Raw genomic sequence first — 12961 nt, forward strand, 5'->3', positions numbered from 1 at the left:
TGTGCAAATTTTAGATATATATATGTATATGTATATATATACATACACATATACATATATATATGTATATATATAATGAATAAAATTAAATTTTTATTTATTATTATTATTTACACATTCAACCGCTATACATCATTTAGATTATAAAGGGAATTTACCCAGCATGATATACATCTCAGACCAGTCCAGTTGAGAATATTATACACATCACCATCAACATGTAATAAGCTTTGTCTGTGTCCCACAAAATGTCCTACCTCTCTCTTTTTTTTTTTACTGAATTTCCTTCCCTATACTCTTCCCCTCTCCTACTCTCCTTCCACTTTGTCCCCAGTGTCCATAACAATTTTCAATGCTTTTATGCCCTCCAGTAATTTGTTTTTAATCTTTTCTTGGGGACCAACAGATGACAGAATGGTTATATTGCTGGACTCCCATGTAGTTGACTGCTGTTCAAGTCTCAGACCCGACGACTAAAATTCAACACCAGGCGCATGTGCATGTGTGCCCAAGATCCTAAGAGGATAATGGAGAAGAGATTACAACACAGCCATCTCTACTGGGGGATGATTTCTCTCTTTCTGTTTCTCTATGTCTCTCTGTCTCTCTGGCAAGTACACATGCCCTATAGCAAAAATCTCTCTTAAGAAAAAAAAAAAAAACTGGAGCCCGGGCGAGCCCTGGGCTGTGTTCTTAGCCAAAATGCCAGCTGTGGGGCTTTTGCCCGTTTCTTAAGAAGCCAGGCTCTGAAGCCTCACCTGACAGGGGCCCTGATACCTGCCCTGGCATGTCCTGGCTGGCCCTGGCCCCCAGCCTGCCACTCTCTGAGACTTCTGCTGCTGCCTCCTCCCTGGCACACGCAGCTGTTCCCCCAGCACAACTTCTCACCACGGCCCAGGGTGCATCTGGATCCAGCTAGAGCCGCTGCCTCTGGGCTGACATCTCCCTGCTTCCGCAAGTCTGGAGCAACCGTACCCACTTGGTCCTGCCCAAGGCAGAGCAGCTCTCCAGGCCTGTCCCTGGGCTCGCCCTCCCCCAGCGCACTCCCACGTGGTACTACCACGCCTGTCTACACACACGTGGGCCCCACCAGACCACACCTTCCCGAATGACACAGACCACGCTTGTCATCTCACAGGTTAGGCCTGGCCCAGGGCCCAGGACTCAGGGCGCTGGAGGTGCCCAGTGCACGCTGAGTAGGTGGGTGACGGGATAGGCAGATGGATGAGCAAATGGGAGGAGGGATACTTACACAAGCCCAACCTGACAGTTCCCCTGGGCCCTGCCCTTGGGTCTTGTGCTACTTCTCTCCCCCTGTGGCTGGTCACATCCCCTCAGCCCTGCCCTGGCTTCCTACCCTTCCCTTCTGGCCCAAGGGGGACCCAGCAGGTCCTGAGCTGTAAGAGCCCTTGCTCACAGCCCTCAGGCCCTCCCTGGCAGCCCCAGGTCAGCCTGCCTCTGACACTCCAGAGCTCAATGTTGTCTTGGTGGGATCAGTGGGCCTCATTCTCGGCCTGCCTCTCTCCCTGCTGCCCTGGATGTCCAGGCAGGAAACTACCCAGTCTTCCCCAAAGCCTCTGCTGCTGGGATCCTGATGGGCCAGAAGGTGTGGGCGTAGGAAGCCCCTTCCTCCACTCAGAGTAGCACCTCCCCTCTCCCCTGTCCCTCTCCAGACCCCTCAAATGGACCCAAAGACACTGCTTCTCAGCTGAGGACCCTCCAGTCTGAGATGAGGGCAGTGGGGATGGCCCAGGAGAAAAGCGTGTGCCCCGCTGCTCGTCACCCACCGGAATCCACTCTGTGGGCTCCTGGGGTTGACCAGGATGCAGTCCCAGGTGCGGCTGGAAGCATTCTGGAACAGAATCAGCTGTCCTTCCTCCCGAGCCCGGTGACTCGAGGTGTAGTCAGACATAGCCACCTCCTTCACCCGGAAGGGGTTCGAGAACAAGGTGGTGACACTACTGAGGGTATTGACCAGGCGGCCGAAGAACTGCATCTTCTGCGGGGCAGGTTGGGGGGCCCCGCCGCCTTCCCCCTCAGTCTGGAAGAAAACGGGGTCTCTGGTCAGCTGGGCTCGGTCTCCCATGCCCAGCTCACCAAGTGCAGTGGTTTCCTGCACAAGCACCCAGCTGGCTCCCCACCAGCGCTGTCCCCTGGTTCTGGGCCTGGAGGGACCTGAAAAGGAGGGAGAAAAAGAGAAATGACACTGAGTGGAGGGCAAGGTCTAATGGGAGGTTAGCCCTTGGGTAAGGCTGGGGATTAGAAGGCTGCCACGGTGCCCAGGTGACTTTAACTGCCGCTCCCCGACTCAGTGCCCCCAGCAGGGACTCAGTTTCCTCATCTGTACGGTGGGCTTGTATTGGTCAAAGGAGACAGTGGAGAAGTGACATGCTGCGCAGAGGGAGAGGCTCGGAGGGCTGGCACAGCTCATCACAGTCCACACGCAGAACCATCGGTACCGAAAGGGGCTCACGTTACACAGCGGCCGTGGGGCTGGGAGGAGCACCTGTCTATTGGGTGCCTGCTACTACCAGTTTCCCAAAGAGCTCGGAGAGACAGATCACGAGCAAGCCCGCGGACACGAAGGTGAGCGTGCGCTCGGAAGCGACGGACAAGCGTTTGGCTAGCTCCGCTGCACAGCGCAGAGCTGTCATTTCTGCCATGGAAGGGGGCCCTAGTCTGGATGATGGAATCACACTGCCTTTCTGAGAGACTGGCACTCCAGCCAGGGGCAATAATCAGCCAGAGACCCCCTCCTTTCTCTGGGCCAGGACATCACTTGCCAAGAGTGCAGCCCTAGAGGAAAGTGGACACTAGTTCATAGCCTCGTCCTGCCCTGGCCTAACTGCTGCGGAGATCGGCCTTAGGGACAGAAGGGAGACAAACGAGGCTAACGAAGTTACTGGAGAAGAGAGCGCGGGATGAGAACAATGGTGACGTCAGATGTTTATTGAGCACTCACTACAGAGCAGGTCCAGAGCTAAGCACTTTACTCAACGTCTCATCTAATTCTCACAAAACTGTACGAGGCAGGTGCCCCGGGAGCCCAGGGCTGATCTGGTCTCATCACTTACCAGCTGTGCGACCTTGGGCAAGTTACTCAGCCTCTCTGTGTAATACCCATTAGACTTGCCCACGATGTCCTCGTCTGTGGCATCAGGACTATAACAGTGCCTAATGACGCCATCCGGCAGATGGCGAACGTTCAGTAAACCCCGGCTCTCTATCGCCTCCCCTTCTACGGATAAGGAAACTGCAGCTTACACAACCATGGCGGCAGAGCTCCGGAGACACCCTGAAGCCCTGGAATAGCCTTCCTTTTCTGACTGATTAGAAGCAAGAGAAATATGAAACCGGGAGCCTCGGTTTGCTCCTTTAAAATGGAACAGAAAGTGTCTCCCACATGCCGTGAGGGTTAGGTCAGGTTTGTGAGAATGTTCAGACCCGGGCCATGCTTCCTTCTCTCATTTGGGGCTGTAAGGCCAGGGAAACTGGGAAGCCTGTGCCTGTCTCTGTGGCCAGGGGGACGGGGAGGGACTCCACGAGAAGGCATGATAATGGGTTACAGGAAAAGAACGCCCCCAAATGGAAGCGAGAGCACACACATCAACGCGCACCACACAGGCCTTTGTTATGACACGGGAAGGGAAGCCCCTGCATCCACCACTGCAGGAACAGCACGTTATGATGTGTTCACCCGGAGACACTGTGTGGGCGCTACAGGCTGTGATCGCAGATTTCAACTCGGGAAACGCTCACAGCGTCCTGTTACACGGCTCGGTTCCTACCTGCGCTGTTTCTCTGCACTGCGAGCATGACCTGCAGAGCCCCAGCCTTCCTGCCGAGCGTCTCCCATCCTAGTTCCTCCAGCCTGGCTCTGCACACCCTACCCCTGCCCACTCCAAAGCAGGCACAACTCCAGAAAGCAATGCTGTCTTGCACCTCCGTGCTTGTCCCTGTTGCCATGTCAATCCAGAATGCCCTCCCTGCCTGGGAAGGCCCGACCAGTCTTCACACCCAAGCTCAGTGCTCAAATCCTACTTTAAATGTTCCTGAGGCGCCATCGCCAGGTGCCAGGTTCTCTCTGCTGCGGGCTGCCCCTCGCTTTAAACACTTCTCTGCTACTACACCGTGGCAGGAGGATCAGGAGCTCAAGGCTGGCCTGGCCAATATAGAGAGAGACTGTCTAAAAGAGCTGGTCCTGGAGGACAGTGGTTAAGGCCAACCCATATGGCCAATGTGGTCCTAAATCCAGCCCTGGCAGCTGGGGCAACACACCAGGCACATGTGCATGCACGCCTCCAAATCCCAACAGGAGGAAGGGAGAAGGGACTGCAGCATGACCACGCCTCACTGGGGGTCCTTTCTCCTTCTCTCTCTCTGTCTCTGTCTCTGTCTCTCTGGAGAGTGCACATGCCCTCTGACAATTAAAAAGAGAGCCGAGTATGGTGGCACAGACCTGCAGTCCCAACTGGAGGCTAAGGCAGGATCACAACATGGCAAGACCTTGTCTAAAACATAAAAATGCTTGTTAATAAAACAGAATTTAGGGCCAGTAGTTGGCATGGAGGTTAAGGTGCTGGATCCAACATGGCCACAGTTTGAGTCCCAGACCCGATGGTTTGAAAAACACACTAGGCACGTGTGCGTGCATGCCCAAAATCCCAAAAGGAGGCTGGAGGAGATGGGATTGTGACGGACCATCTCCCCTGGAGGTGATTTCTCACTTTCCCTCTCTCTCTCTCTCTCTCTCTCTCTCTCTGGCTCCCTCCCTCTCTGGCAAGTGCATGCACCCTATAGCAAAAAAACACATTTTTAAAACAAATAACAAAATTTTTAAAAAGCAGACTTTAACTGGATTTCAATGATTTAACTGAGGAAATAATACATACATACAGGGGGGGAAAAGAGACTTCTAGAAAACATAGCTAATACTCAAGTAGATGAGGGTAAAGGGCTTATGGGCAGTCTCTTTCTTTCCCTGTTTTCCAAATGGTAGTGTAAATGATCGTCGTCTCTACAGAAAGCAGGACTGCAGGCCGAGTCCTTGGAACTGCAGCCAGGAAGATGGAGCTCCACGGTGGAGCCGAGCCCAGCTCAGAAAAGCAGGCCAAGGGGACCAAGGAGCACCGGGAAGAGGGAGCCAAGTGTCCCGAGCCCAGAGCCCCTCAGGTGAAGGAGGAAAGTCACCAGAGGGCCCAACTGCAACAAAGAAAGATTCCGCATGCCCCGAGGAGGGAGCCTGTCCTTGGGATCCAGCCTACGCCCCTGGGTGCCCCCCCTCACAAGCACACACGACGGCAGTGTGGCCTCAGGAAGGCCGACCTGGCTCCCCTCCAGCCCTCCAGGGTTGGCATGGGGATGAAATGACGCAATGCAGGGAAGGTGCCTGGGACGCCGGCCGACTGCGGGCATACAGTGGCCATTGTTATCACTGGAAGGGAGAAAGGAAGCGAAAACCACCGGGCCACGTCCTGGAGCAGACAGGAAGGCGGCTCAGGAGCAGAGAGCTCAAGCTCGCTGTGTCCTTGTTTCTGTCTTCCTCTTCCTGGCCCCCACCTCCTCTGACCCTAGGGCTGCAGGAGGGAGGGCACTGGAGCTGAGGCGGGCTGCCACTCAGCACCCAGGAGGTCCCTTCCACCGACTCCTCCACGCACGGCCCCCACCCTCCACAGGCCACCGGCTTCCTCTCCCTGCTCCATCCTCCCAGCCTCCTACCCTGGGCCTTCCTGGGTGGAAACATTTGCTTTGTCACCTCTGCGCCACACCCAGGTTCAGGCTCATCAGACTCTGACCCTGCACTCCCAGGCACACATGGCTGTGTCTCTCCAATGCCACAAATGGGGCGTGAACCCAAGACCTTTGTGGTGAGGGTGACAGTGACAATTCTGTCTATTCCAAGCAGCTTCCAAGTGCCAGTTTGGTCTCTCCTAGAGTGAGGCTAGATAGTTCTGGCCTCTCTTTCCCAAAAAACCCCCAGCCCCTGTGGAAGGCCTGGCCTGCCTGCTAGTTCCTGCAGGGAAGAGTCTGTCTGGCAAGAAGAACAAGTCTTATCATGCCCATTTTATAGATAAAGAAACTAAGGCCTAAAAAGGCCTCCGATTTTGGGCACTCCAACGGCAAGTTAAAGTGGAACAGGCTGATGTTCACCAAAAAAGAAAAACAGAGGGAGACCAGAACCAACAGGCAATCTGTGATGAGGACCCAGAAGTGGCTACTCAGGCTCATAAATGGTCACGGGAGGAAGCTAAGCCCAGGGCCTGTCTCGGGGTGCTGCAGGAGACACCCCTCGAGGTGAGCTTTGAGAGGAAACATTTGTCAGGCAGAGATACAGGCAGAGAGGCCTCCCCAGCAGATGGAGCAGGTGAGAACACATGGGCAGCAGGAGGCAGGGCCTGCCCAGCCTGTCCCTGAGAAGTGAGCATTTTCGTCTGGACCGGTGGCCGGGAGGGGAAGGCATCACCCAGAGGGGGTCATGGTCACTGCTGTGGCCACTATGACACAGGTCACCAGAGGCATCGGTCCAGCAGCTCTAAGGCAGGATGCTGCTCCAGCCCTGGGACAGGTTCCTCACTCCACCTTGCAGACAGGGCATAGCTGAGGCTGAGAAGAAGCGCCACGCAGGGCAGGGAACAGGGGCCCGGAGACTGGTCCCTCCACCGAGGGCCTGAGCAGGACACAGGCAAAAGAAGGACTGTCCCTGCCCTCTGGTGGCTGCTCATCTGCCAAAGCCACCAGGTCTGGCCATTCTCTTTCCTCCCCTTTGGATAGTTTTGTGAGAAAACTAAACTTCTAGAGTCAAGGGGACCTGGGTGTCCTCTGCCCTGGCCCACTTAGAATGTCTTCCTTGGCTCCTGCTGGAGCCTCTGGCCATTCTTCAAGGCCCAGCTGCCCCTCTGACGGCTCAGACCACTGCATCTGCCCCTGACGGTCCCTCCTAGCTGGCACCAGAGTTGTCCCTGAGCACCCACACCATGAGGGCCAGGTCCACGCACAATCCTGTCCAACACCTCTCTGCACCTGCCCCAGGACGCAAAGCACATGCTGCACTCCCCTGCTTCCCCTGGCACCTTCCAGAGAGAGCCCACACTCTGGGCAGGGAGGCAAGTGCTCACGGGAGCTGGCCAGACCCACCCCTCACCCCTCCTCTGGCCACACCACTGATACTTCCCAGGACATGTCACAGTCACGCCTCGGTGTGCCTCAGTGCACCTGCACGTACACTCGCTCGGCCTAGGCTCTCCTGCCCACCTTCGTTTCTTACTTCCTCCATGAGCGAGAGGGACAGGGACCCACAACAGGATCTTGATGGCGCAACCCACCCTGGCCTCAGTCAGTCCCGGATCATGGGGACACACGCCCTGCACACTCGGGAAGCTCTCCACGTGAGCTGGGATGCCTTGCATGCAGGTCAGCCCGGCAGAGTACTGCATCTGACCCCTGTGCCACCATCCGGCCCCATGCCCACCTCTTGACGCCATCAGGGTACACTCTCAATGCAGGAGGTCTAGACAAAGGAATAAATCCCTTTTAGTCCTTCAGGACTCAGTTCAGATGCCACCTCCTGCAAACTCGCACCCTGCCTCTCCTCCCCTCAGCCCGCTGTGCCCTCTTTTCCCCAGCACCCTACACCGAGCGCACACCCTGCAGAAGCACTCCCCATGGGATAATGATAGTGGATCTGTCCGCTTGGGCAGCCCACCCCACCTCCTTTTATTTGCTTATTTAAGCTCCTAGCTCACTGTTCCTGACTCACAGAGGATGCTTAATAAATGTGTGATAGGCCAGCGGGTGGCATGGTGGAAAGGTGCTAGATTCCACATGGCCAACTCCATGGTTCAAGTCCCAGACCCGGCAGCTTAAAAAACTGCTGAGCATGAGTGTGCGTATGCTCAAAATCCTATGGGGAGTATGGAGGAGAAGGAACTGTGGTATGACCATGCTCCCTGTGTCTCTGCCTCTCTCTAGGAGTGTACAAGCACCCTATGACAAAAATTAAAAAAAAAAAAGTTTTGATGAACAAATGAATGAATAAGAACAAACGAATGAACCAACTGTAAGCCCATGGTGCCGGCACCCACACAGATGCCTTATCCCCTTGCAGGTGATCACGGAGACCACGCACCCTGCTCCCACCCTCTCTGAGCCACCGGGCTCCCCCCACAATGGGAATGTGCTCAAGTCCAGCCAGTAGCCAGCTGCTCACGAGGCACTCACCCCTGCACAGGAGAGCCGTCAACCGGCACCTGCACCTGCGTGCTTCAGGCACGGGACTAATCCCTCGGCAGGCTTCCCTGGATAGCCCAGCTTTAGAGATCAGCTGAGCTTAGCGCTCAGCTCGTTCCTATCCCAGCCAGGGAAAACACTCCAAGCTGGCTGCTTGTTTCTCGCCTAAGCTGAGGCCAGAGGGGCAGAACAGCTGCCAGGAAGTGAACCTCATGGGACTGGCCACATGAGGGACCTAGGAGCACACACGGAACTGCCCCAGGTGGAAACCAGGCCTCACGAGCCCGCTGACGACAGGATGTCCCATGATTGGAACAACCGCAGGAGGGACCTGGCAGCAGGACGGCACCTCCCTCCTGGGCAGTGACTCCTCCTCCTACAATCCTGACAGAGCCAGGTCTGAGCAGCACCGTGCCTGCCTTGTCTGTGGCCTCGGTTGTTCCCTCATTTCCTTGCGGCTCTCACGTCCCCACACATGGACTGGCGTCCTCGTACAAGGCCACCACGCTTTACGGTCAGTGAAGGGTTTTCACATCTGTTGGTTGCCAAAAGGTGCCGAAGAAAGAGGAAAGGTGTGATCACCACCAATGCTTGGCACGTGGGGAAACTGAGGCACAGACAGAGGAAACGGGGTCTTGCCTTCTTCCTCTGACCCCTACACAGCACTAGGCAAAGGACCTACCACAAAGTTGGGTGCTCAGTTAGTGTGTGAGGAGAGGCCGAATAAAACAAAGGTCAAGTCAAATGTCGCCACTGCCCCCGCAAAACGTTCCTCCAGGTGTTTGCTCTGATCCCCGCCCCCTCCAAACCCTTTCCCGAACTGGGAAGAAATGGGAAGGGCTCGCCCTGTCACGACATAGCCCAGGAGCACTGCCACCCACACCCCGTGCCCACCAGGTGCCAGCTGCCCCGTCAAGTGTTGGAGGTGAATCACTACACACATTCCTCCAGACGGCTTGTATCACACACGGGGAACTGAGGCACGGGGAGAGTGGGAAACCTGCCAGGACATGAACCCCGTTAGCTGCAATCTAGAGCAGCTCTGGGTCCTCACACTGCACGGGACACAGCCGAATGGGAGACGGAGGAGCAGGCCTGACTTAGGCTCTCATGCTCTGAAGCTGGGTCCCTCTAAAAACGTGCTGCTGTTCACATGAGCCAGAGCAAAATGCCCTTTCCATTGTCTGCTTGGCGGGACCACAGCTGGCAGCACACTGCCCCAAACCGTTGCCAGAGTTCCCAAGGACCAACTACAGTAGGAGATCCTCTGGGCTGGTGGCATGGCACACGCCGTGACTCACTCCACAAACACTGACGGAGGACCTACTGTGGCAGGCACTCGCTCCAGCCGCTGAGGACACAACAGTAAACGAATCCAACAAAACCCTGCCTGCCTGGAACTAGCATCTCAGAGAATGCTACGAACCATGACGCAGATACACAGGCAAAATACTAGGTGGTGGGAAAGTCATGACGTTTTTCTGTTTTCTATGCAAAAATGTGTCATGACTTAGCCGACAATCCAATATTTACACTGGTTTTTGAGGCTGAGTAGCTGCTAAGGAAAATAATAAGTCAGAGTGGAGGTGATGACTGAAATATTAGACAGGGTGACTGGGAAAGTACTCATCAAGAACTGACTCTGAGGTCACGTTTAATACTTCGAGAAAGAGAAAGGTGAAGTAGAGGGCTATCTAGATGAAGAGCTTCTTGAGCAGAGGGAAGAGCACATGCAAAGGCCCTGGGGATGGAGCATGCCTGGTGGGTTCCAGCCACGGCAAGGAAGCACAAGAGTGCAGGTTCAGGTCCCGGGTAGGCCTGAAAAACTGTCCGTGCTTGTACATCCATCCAAGACCTGACAAGTTGGAGGGCCGGGAAAAGGACACTGACACGGCTAGACCCTGCCAAGGGCGCCATGCAGGCACACCCTATCATGGATAGAATAAACTTTTACAATTTCCTTAAAGAAAGGTAATAGGAGACTGTCACTGAGAGAAGCCACTGCAGGGCTTAGAGCCAAGAAGAGACTTCACCAATCAGTCTTGCCGGATGCAGGTAGGAAAGGGAGAAGTAGCAAGGGTAATCACGCAGCTTTCACCTGAGCACCTGGAAGAATAATACGGCCACTCCCTACGCTGGCAAAGAGAGCAGGAGAGCAGGTTCTGGTGGAGGGCAGGTCAAGGACTGTTCCAGATGTCAGGAACTCAATTCTAAACACCCTACGTTGGAGGCCAGCCCACAGTGCATGGTTCAAGTGCAGCGCCCAGGGAGGCAGATCTCACATAGATAATCACAGTTCAAATCTCGGCCCTGGTGGCTTGGGAAACAATAACAAACCACACACTGGGCACACGTGTATGTGTGCCCCAAATCCCGACAGGATGGAGAAGTGGGGGAAAAAAGGATCCGGTGTGACTGTGCCCCATGGGGAGTGCTTCTCTGTCTGGCAAGCACCTGCACCTTCTGGCAATTAATTAAAAGAATAATAATAATAGTAATAATGGTGGGTCAGCCTGTGGCAAGGTGATTAAGGCAGCTGGATCCCACGTGGCTGACTGTGCAGTTCAAGTCCTGGAGTAGGCTGTTTGACAAACATGCTAGGCGTATGTGCATCTGTGCTTAAAATCCCAACAAGAGGGAGAAGGGATCACAGTATGACTATTTCCCATGGGGCAATACTTTCTCACTCCCCTCCCCCAGGAGTGCACGCATCCTCTGCACACACGCAAAAGGTTACAAACTTTGCTTTCTGCATTTTCTCACATTTTGAACTTCATGCCAGCCTTGTGAGGGAAATACAGACCCCTCGTCACAAATGAGGAAACTGAGACTTGGACAGAGAAAAGCCTCCAAACCTTAAGTTTGAAATGCCTAAGTACCAGGTGCTGAGTGAGCAGCTAGCTATGTGAGTCTCCCACTCAGGGCAAGGCCTGGACTGGACTGGGCATGGAAATCTGAAGACTGCCAGAGTAGGGCTAGTACTTACAGCTCCGAGACTGGGGGGAGTTCAACTCACCGTGAGAGACACAGAACGTGTTCTCCCAGGGAGCCACCCTCTGCCAAGCGAAGCTCCAAACACACTCTGCAACCTCCCTTCACATACCCACACACACGAACGCGGCTTTTCAATTCCTCACGTCTCTATTTCTTGGTGATGTCACTCTGCTGAATGAGAAGGAAATTCCTTTTCGAGATACTGTCACCTAACAAGAAAGTAACCCCTACAGGGAGAGGAAATGCCCTGGGCACTGAGACAACACGGATGACCTTTACACAGCAAGGTGATCGCGCAGGCTCTGTATGTACTGAACAGACTCCAGCTCCAACCTGAATGGTGATGCAGGCAACTCAGGGCCCCCCCATCCTTAGTTTAAGTAACACTGGCCACAGTCAGGTAGCCCAGAACATTAGAGAGCCTAGTAACACCTGATGGATAAACAATGAACCAATGAATGGTGCCGATTACCTGTAGAAAAGAGCCCTACTCGCAGGAGTGGATAATAAACACCACCACAGGTTAAATAAAGGACCAGGCACCTTCTGCTCATCCCTCTCTGGCCTCTCCCGTCCTGTCTAGGAACCACAGCAAAACCATGCATTTGTACAGGCCCTACTGGTTACAAACTTTGCTTTCTACATTTTCTCCAATTTTTAACGTCATGCCAGCCATGTGAGGGCAGGAAATACAGACCCCCCTGTCACAAATGAGGAAACTGAGACTTGGACAGATAATAGTCTCCAAACCCCAGGAACATTTTTAAGGCACAGCTAATAACAAAAACACTGCATTCAGCCCCAGGGTGGAGCCCCTATGTTGCCAAACCAAACCTGCCACACATCCTGTTGGGTGGGTAAGCAGGCACGTGAGGGAAAGATCCAGAAGCTTGGGGAAAGGCATCTGTTTGGGGTCATGTGGGTAGCCCATTAAAAAAATGGGCACAGATCCCTGTGCCCTCCCTGGTCCACACCCACAGGCCTGCCCCCAGCCAAGTCACATGGTCACCCAGGTCACCTGCTCCCTGTCACCAGCTTCCAAGTCATCTGTGGGAGCAGGGGGTGGACACAGGACTCGGGCTGGAAGAGCCTGAGACGACCAGGCTGTGGGGAAGGAGGGAGCACGTGGGAGGCAGGTCCACAGGACATCTGGAGGTACATGACAGACCCGCACGGAGTCAGAGATCGGGACGGGGGGGACACAAATGCAGAATGTGGAAGAGACAGGGAAGTGGGGGAGTAAGTGGGAACACACCGAGGTGGAAAATCGGGGGCACTTAAAATGGCACAAGAAGGAACCTGGGGACAACCAATGGGAGCCAGAGTGAAAGCTGGGGGCGCCCCGAGAGTCTGCGACTCGAGGGGGTAAGGAAGAACTGGCTCGGGAAGTTAGGGATACTCCGTGCGGGGAAAGTGGGGGATGCTGGGGGGGGGGGGGCACGCGGAGGAGGTTCGGGCACTGAGGAGGAACCCAGCGTCAAAGCTAGGGTCCCTGAGGGAGCGCAAGTTCGAGATGTGGCAAGGGCGTCCTGGGATGGGAGTCGGGTCGCCGGGGCATCAAAGGACGGAAGCCGGGAGGGGTCAATGTTGGACATGCCTCAGAACCGGAGACACGACGAAGGTCCAAGGAGGATCCGGGTGAAGACGCGAGTCTCGGCCAGAGAAGGCTTGGGAAGGGCCCCCCCAGGCCCCGCCCCTCCCTGCGGCGTCACTCACCTCCGCTTACTCAGCACAGCCACCT

General features: G+C 54.9%; 1 protein-coding gene across 7 annotated transcripts in view; it reads right to left on the reverse strand.

The window, feature by feature from the left end:
• PLA2G6 (phospholipase A2 group VI) overlaps window positions 1–12959 on the reverse strand; it is a 72081-nt gene extending 59122 nt beyond the window's left edge. For 3 of the 7 annotated variants that reach the window (XM_027774521.1, XM_027774520.1, XM_027774519.1), the window contains exons 1-2: window positions 12818–12904; window positions 1788–2175 (exon numbers count right to left, since the gene is read on the reverse strand). In XM_027774521.1, the coding sequence (XP_027630322.1) occupies window positions 1788–2086 (299 nt within the window). In that variant the 5' untranslated portion in view covers window positions 2087–2175; window positions 12818–12904. Of the gene's footprint in view, window positions 1–1787; window positions 2176–8217; window positions 8234–12817; window positions 12913–12936 lie in introns of those variants that run through there. The other 4 variants (XM_006155348.1, XM_006155345.1, XM_006155347.3 and 1 more) reach the window with 4 other exon arrangements.
• Between the last annotated feature and the right edge of the window lie 2 nt (window positions 12960–12961).

This window comes from Tupaia chinensis, unplaced genomic scaffold (genome assembly GCF_000334495.1).
Source record: "Tupaia chinensis unplaced genomic scaffold, TupChi_1.0 Scaffold000450_1, whole genome shotgun sequence".
In the NCBI taxonomy this organism is placed as follows: Eukaryota; Metazoa; Chordata; class Mammalia; order Scandentia; family Tupaiidae; genus Tupaia; species Tupaia belangeri.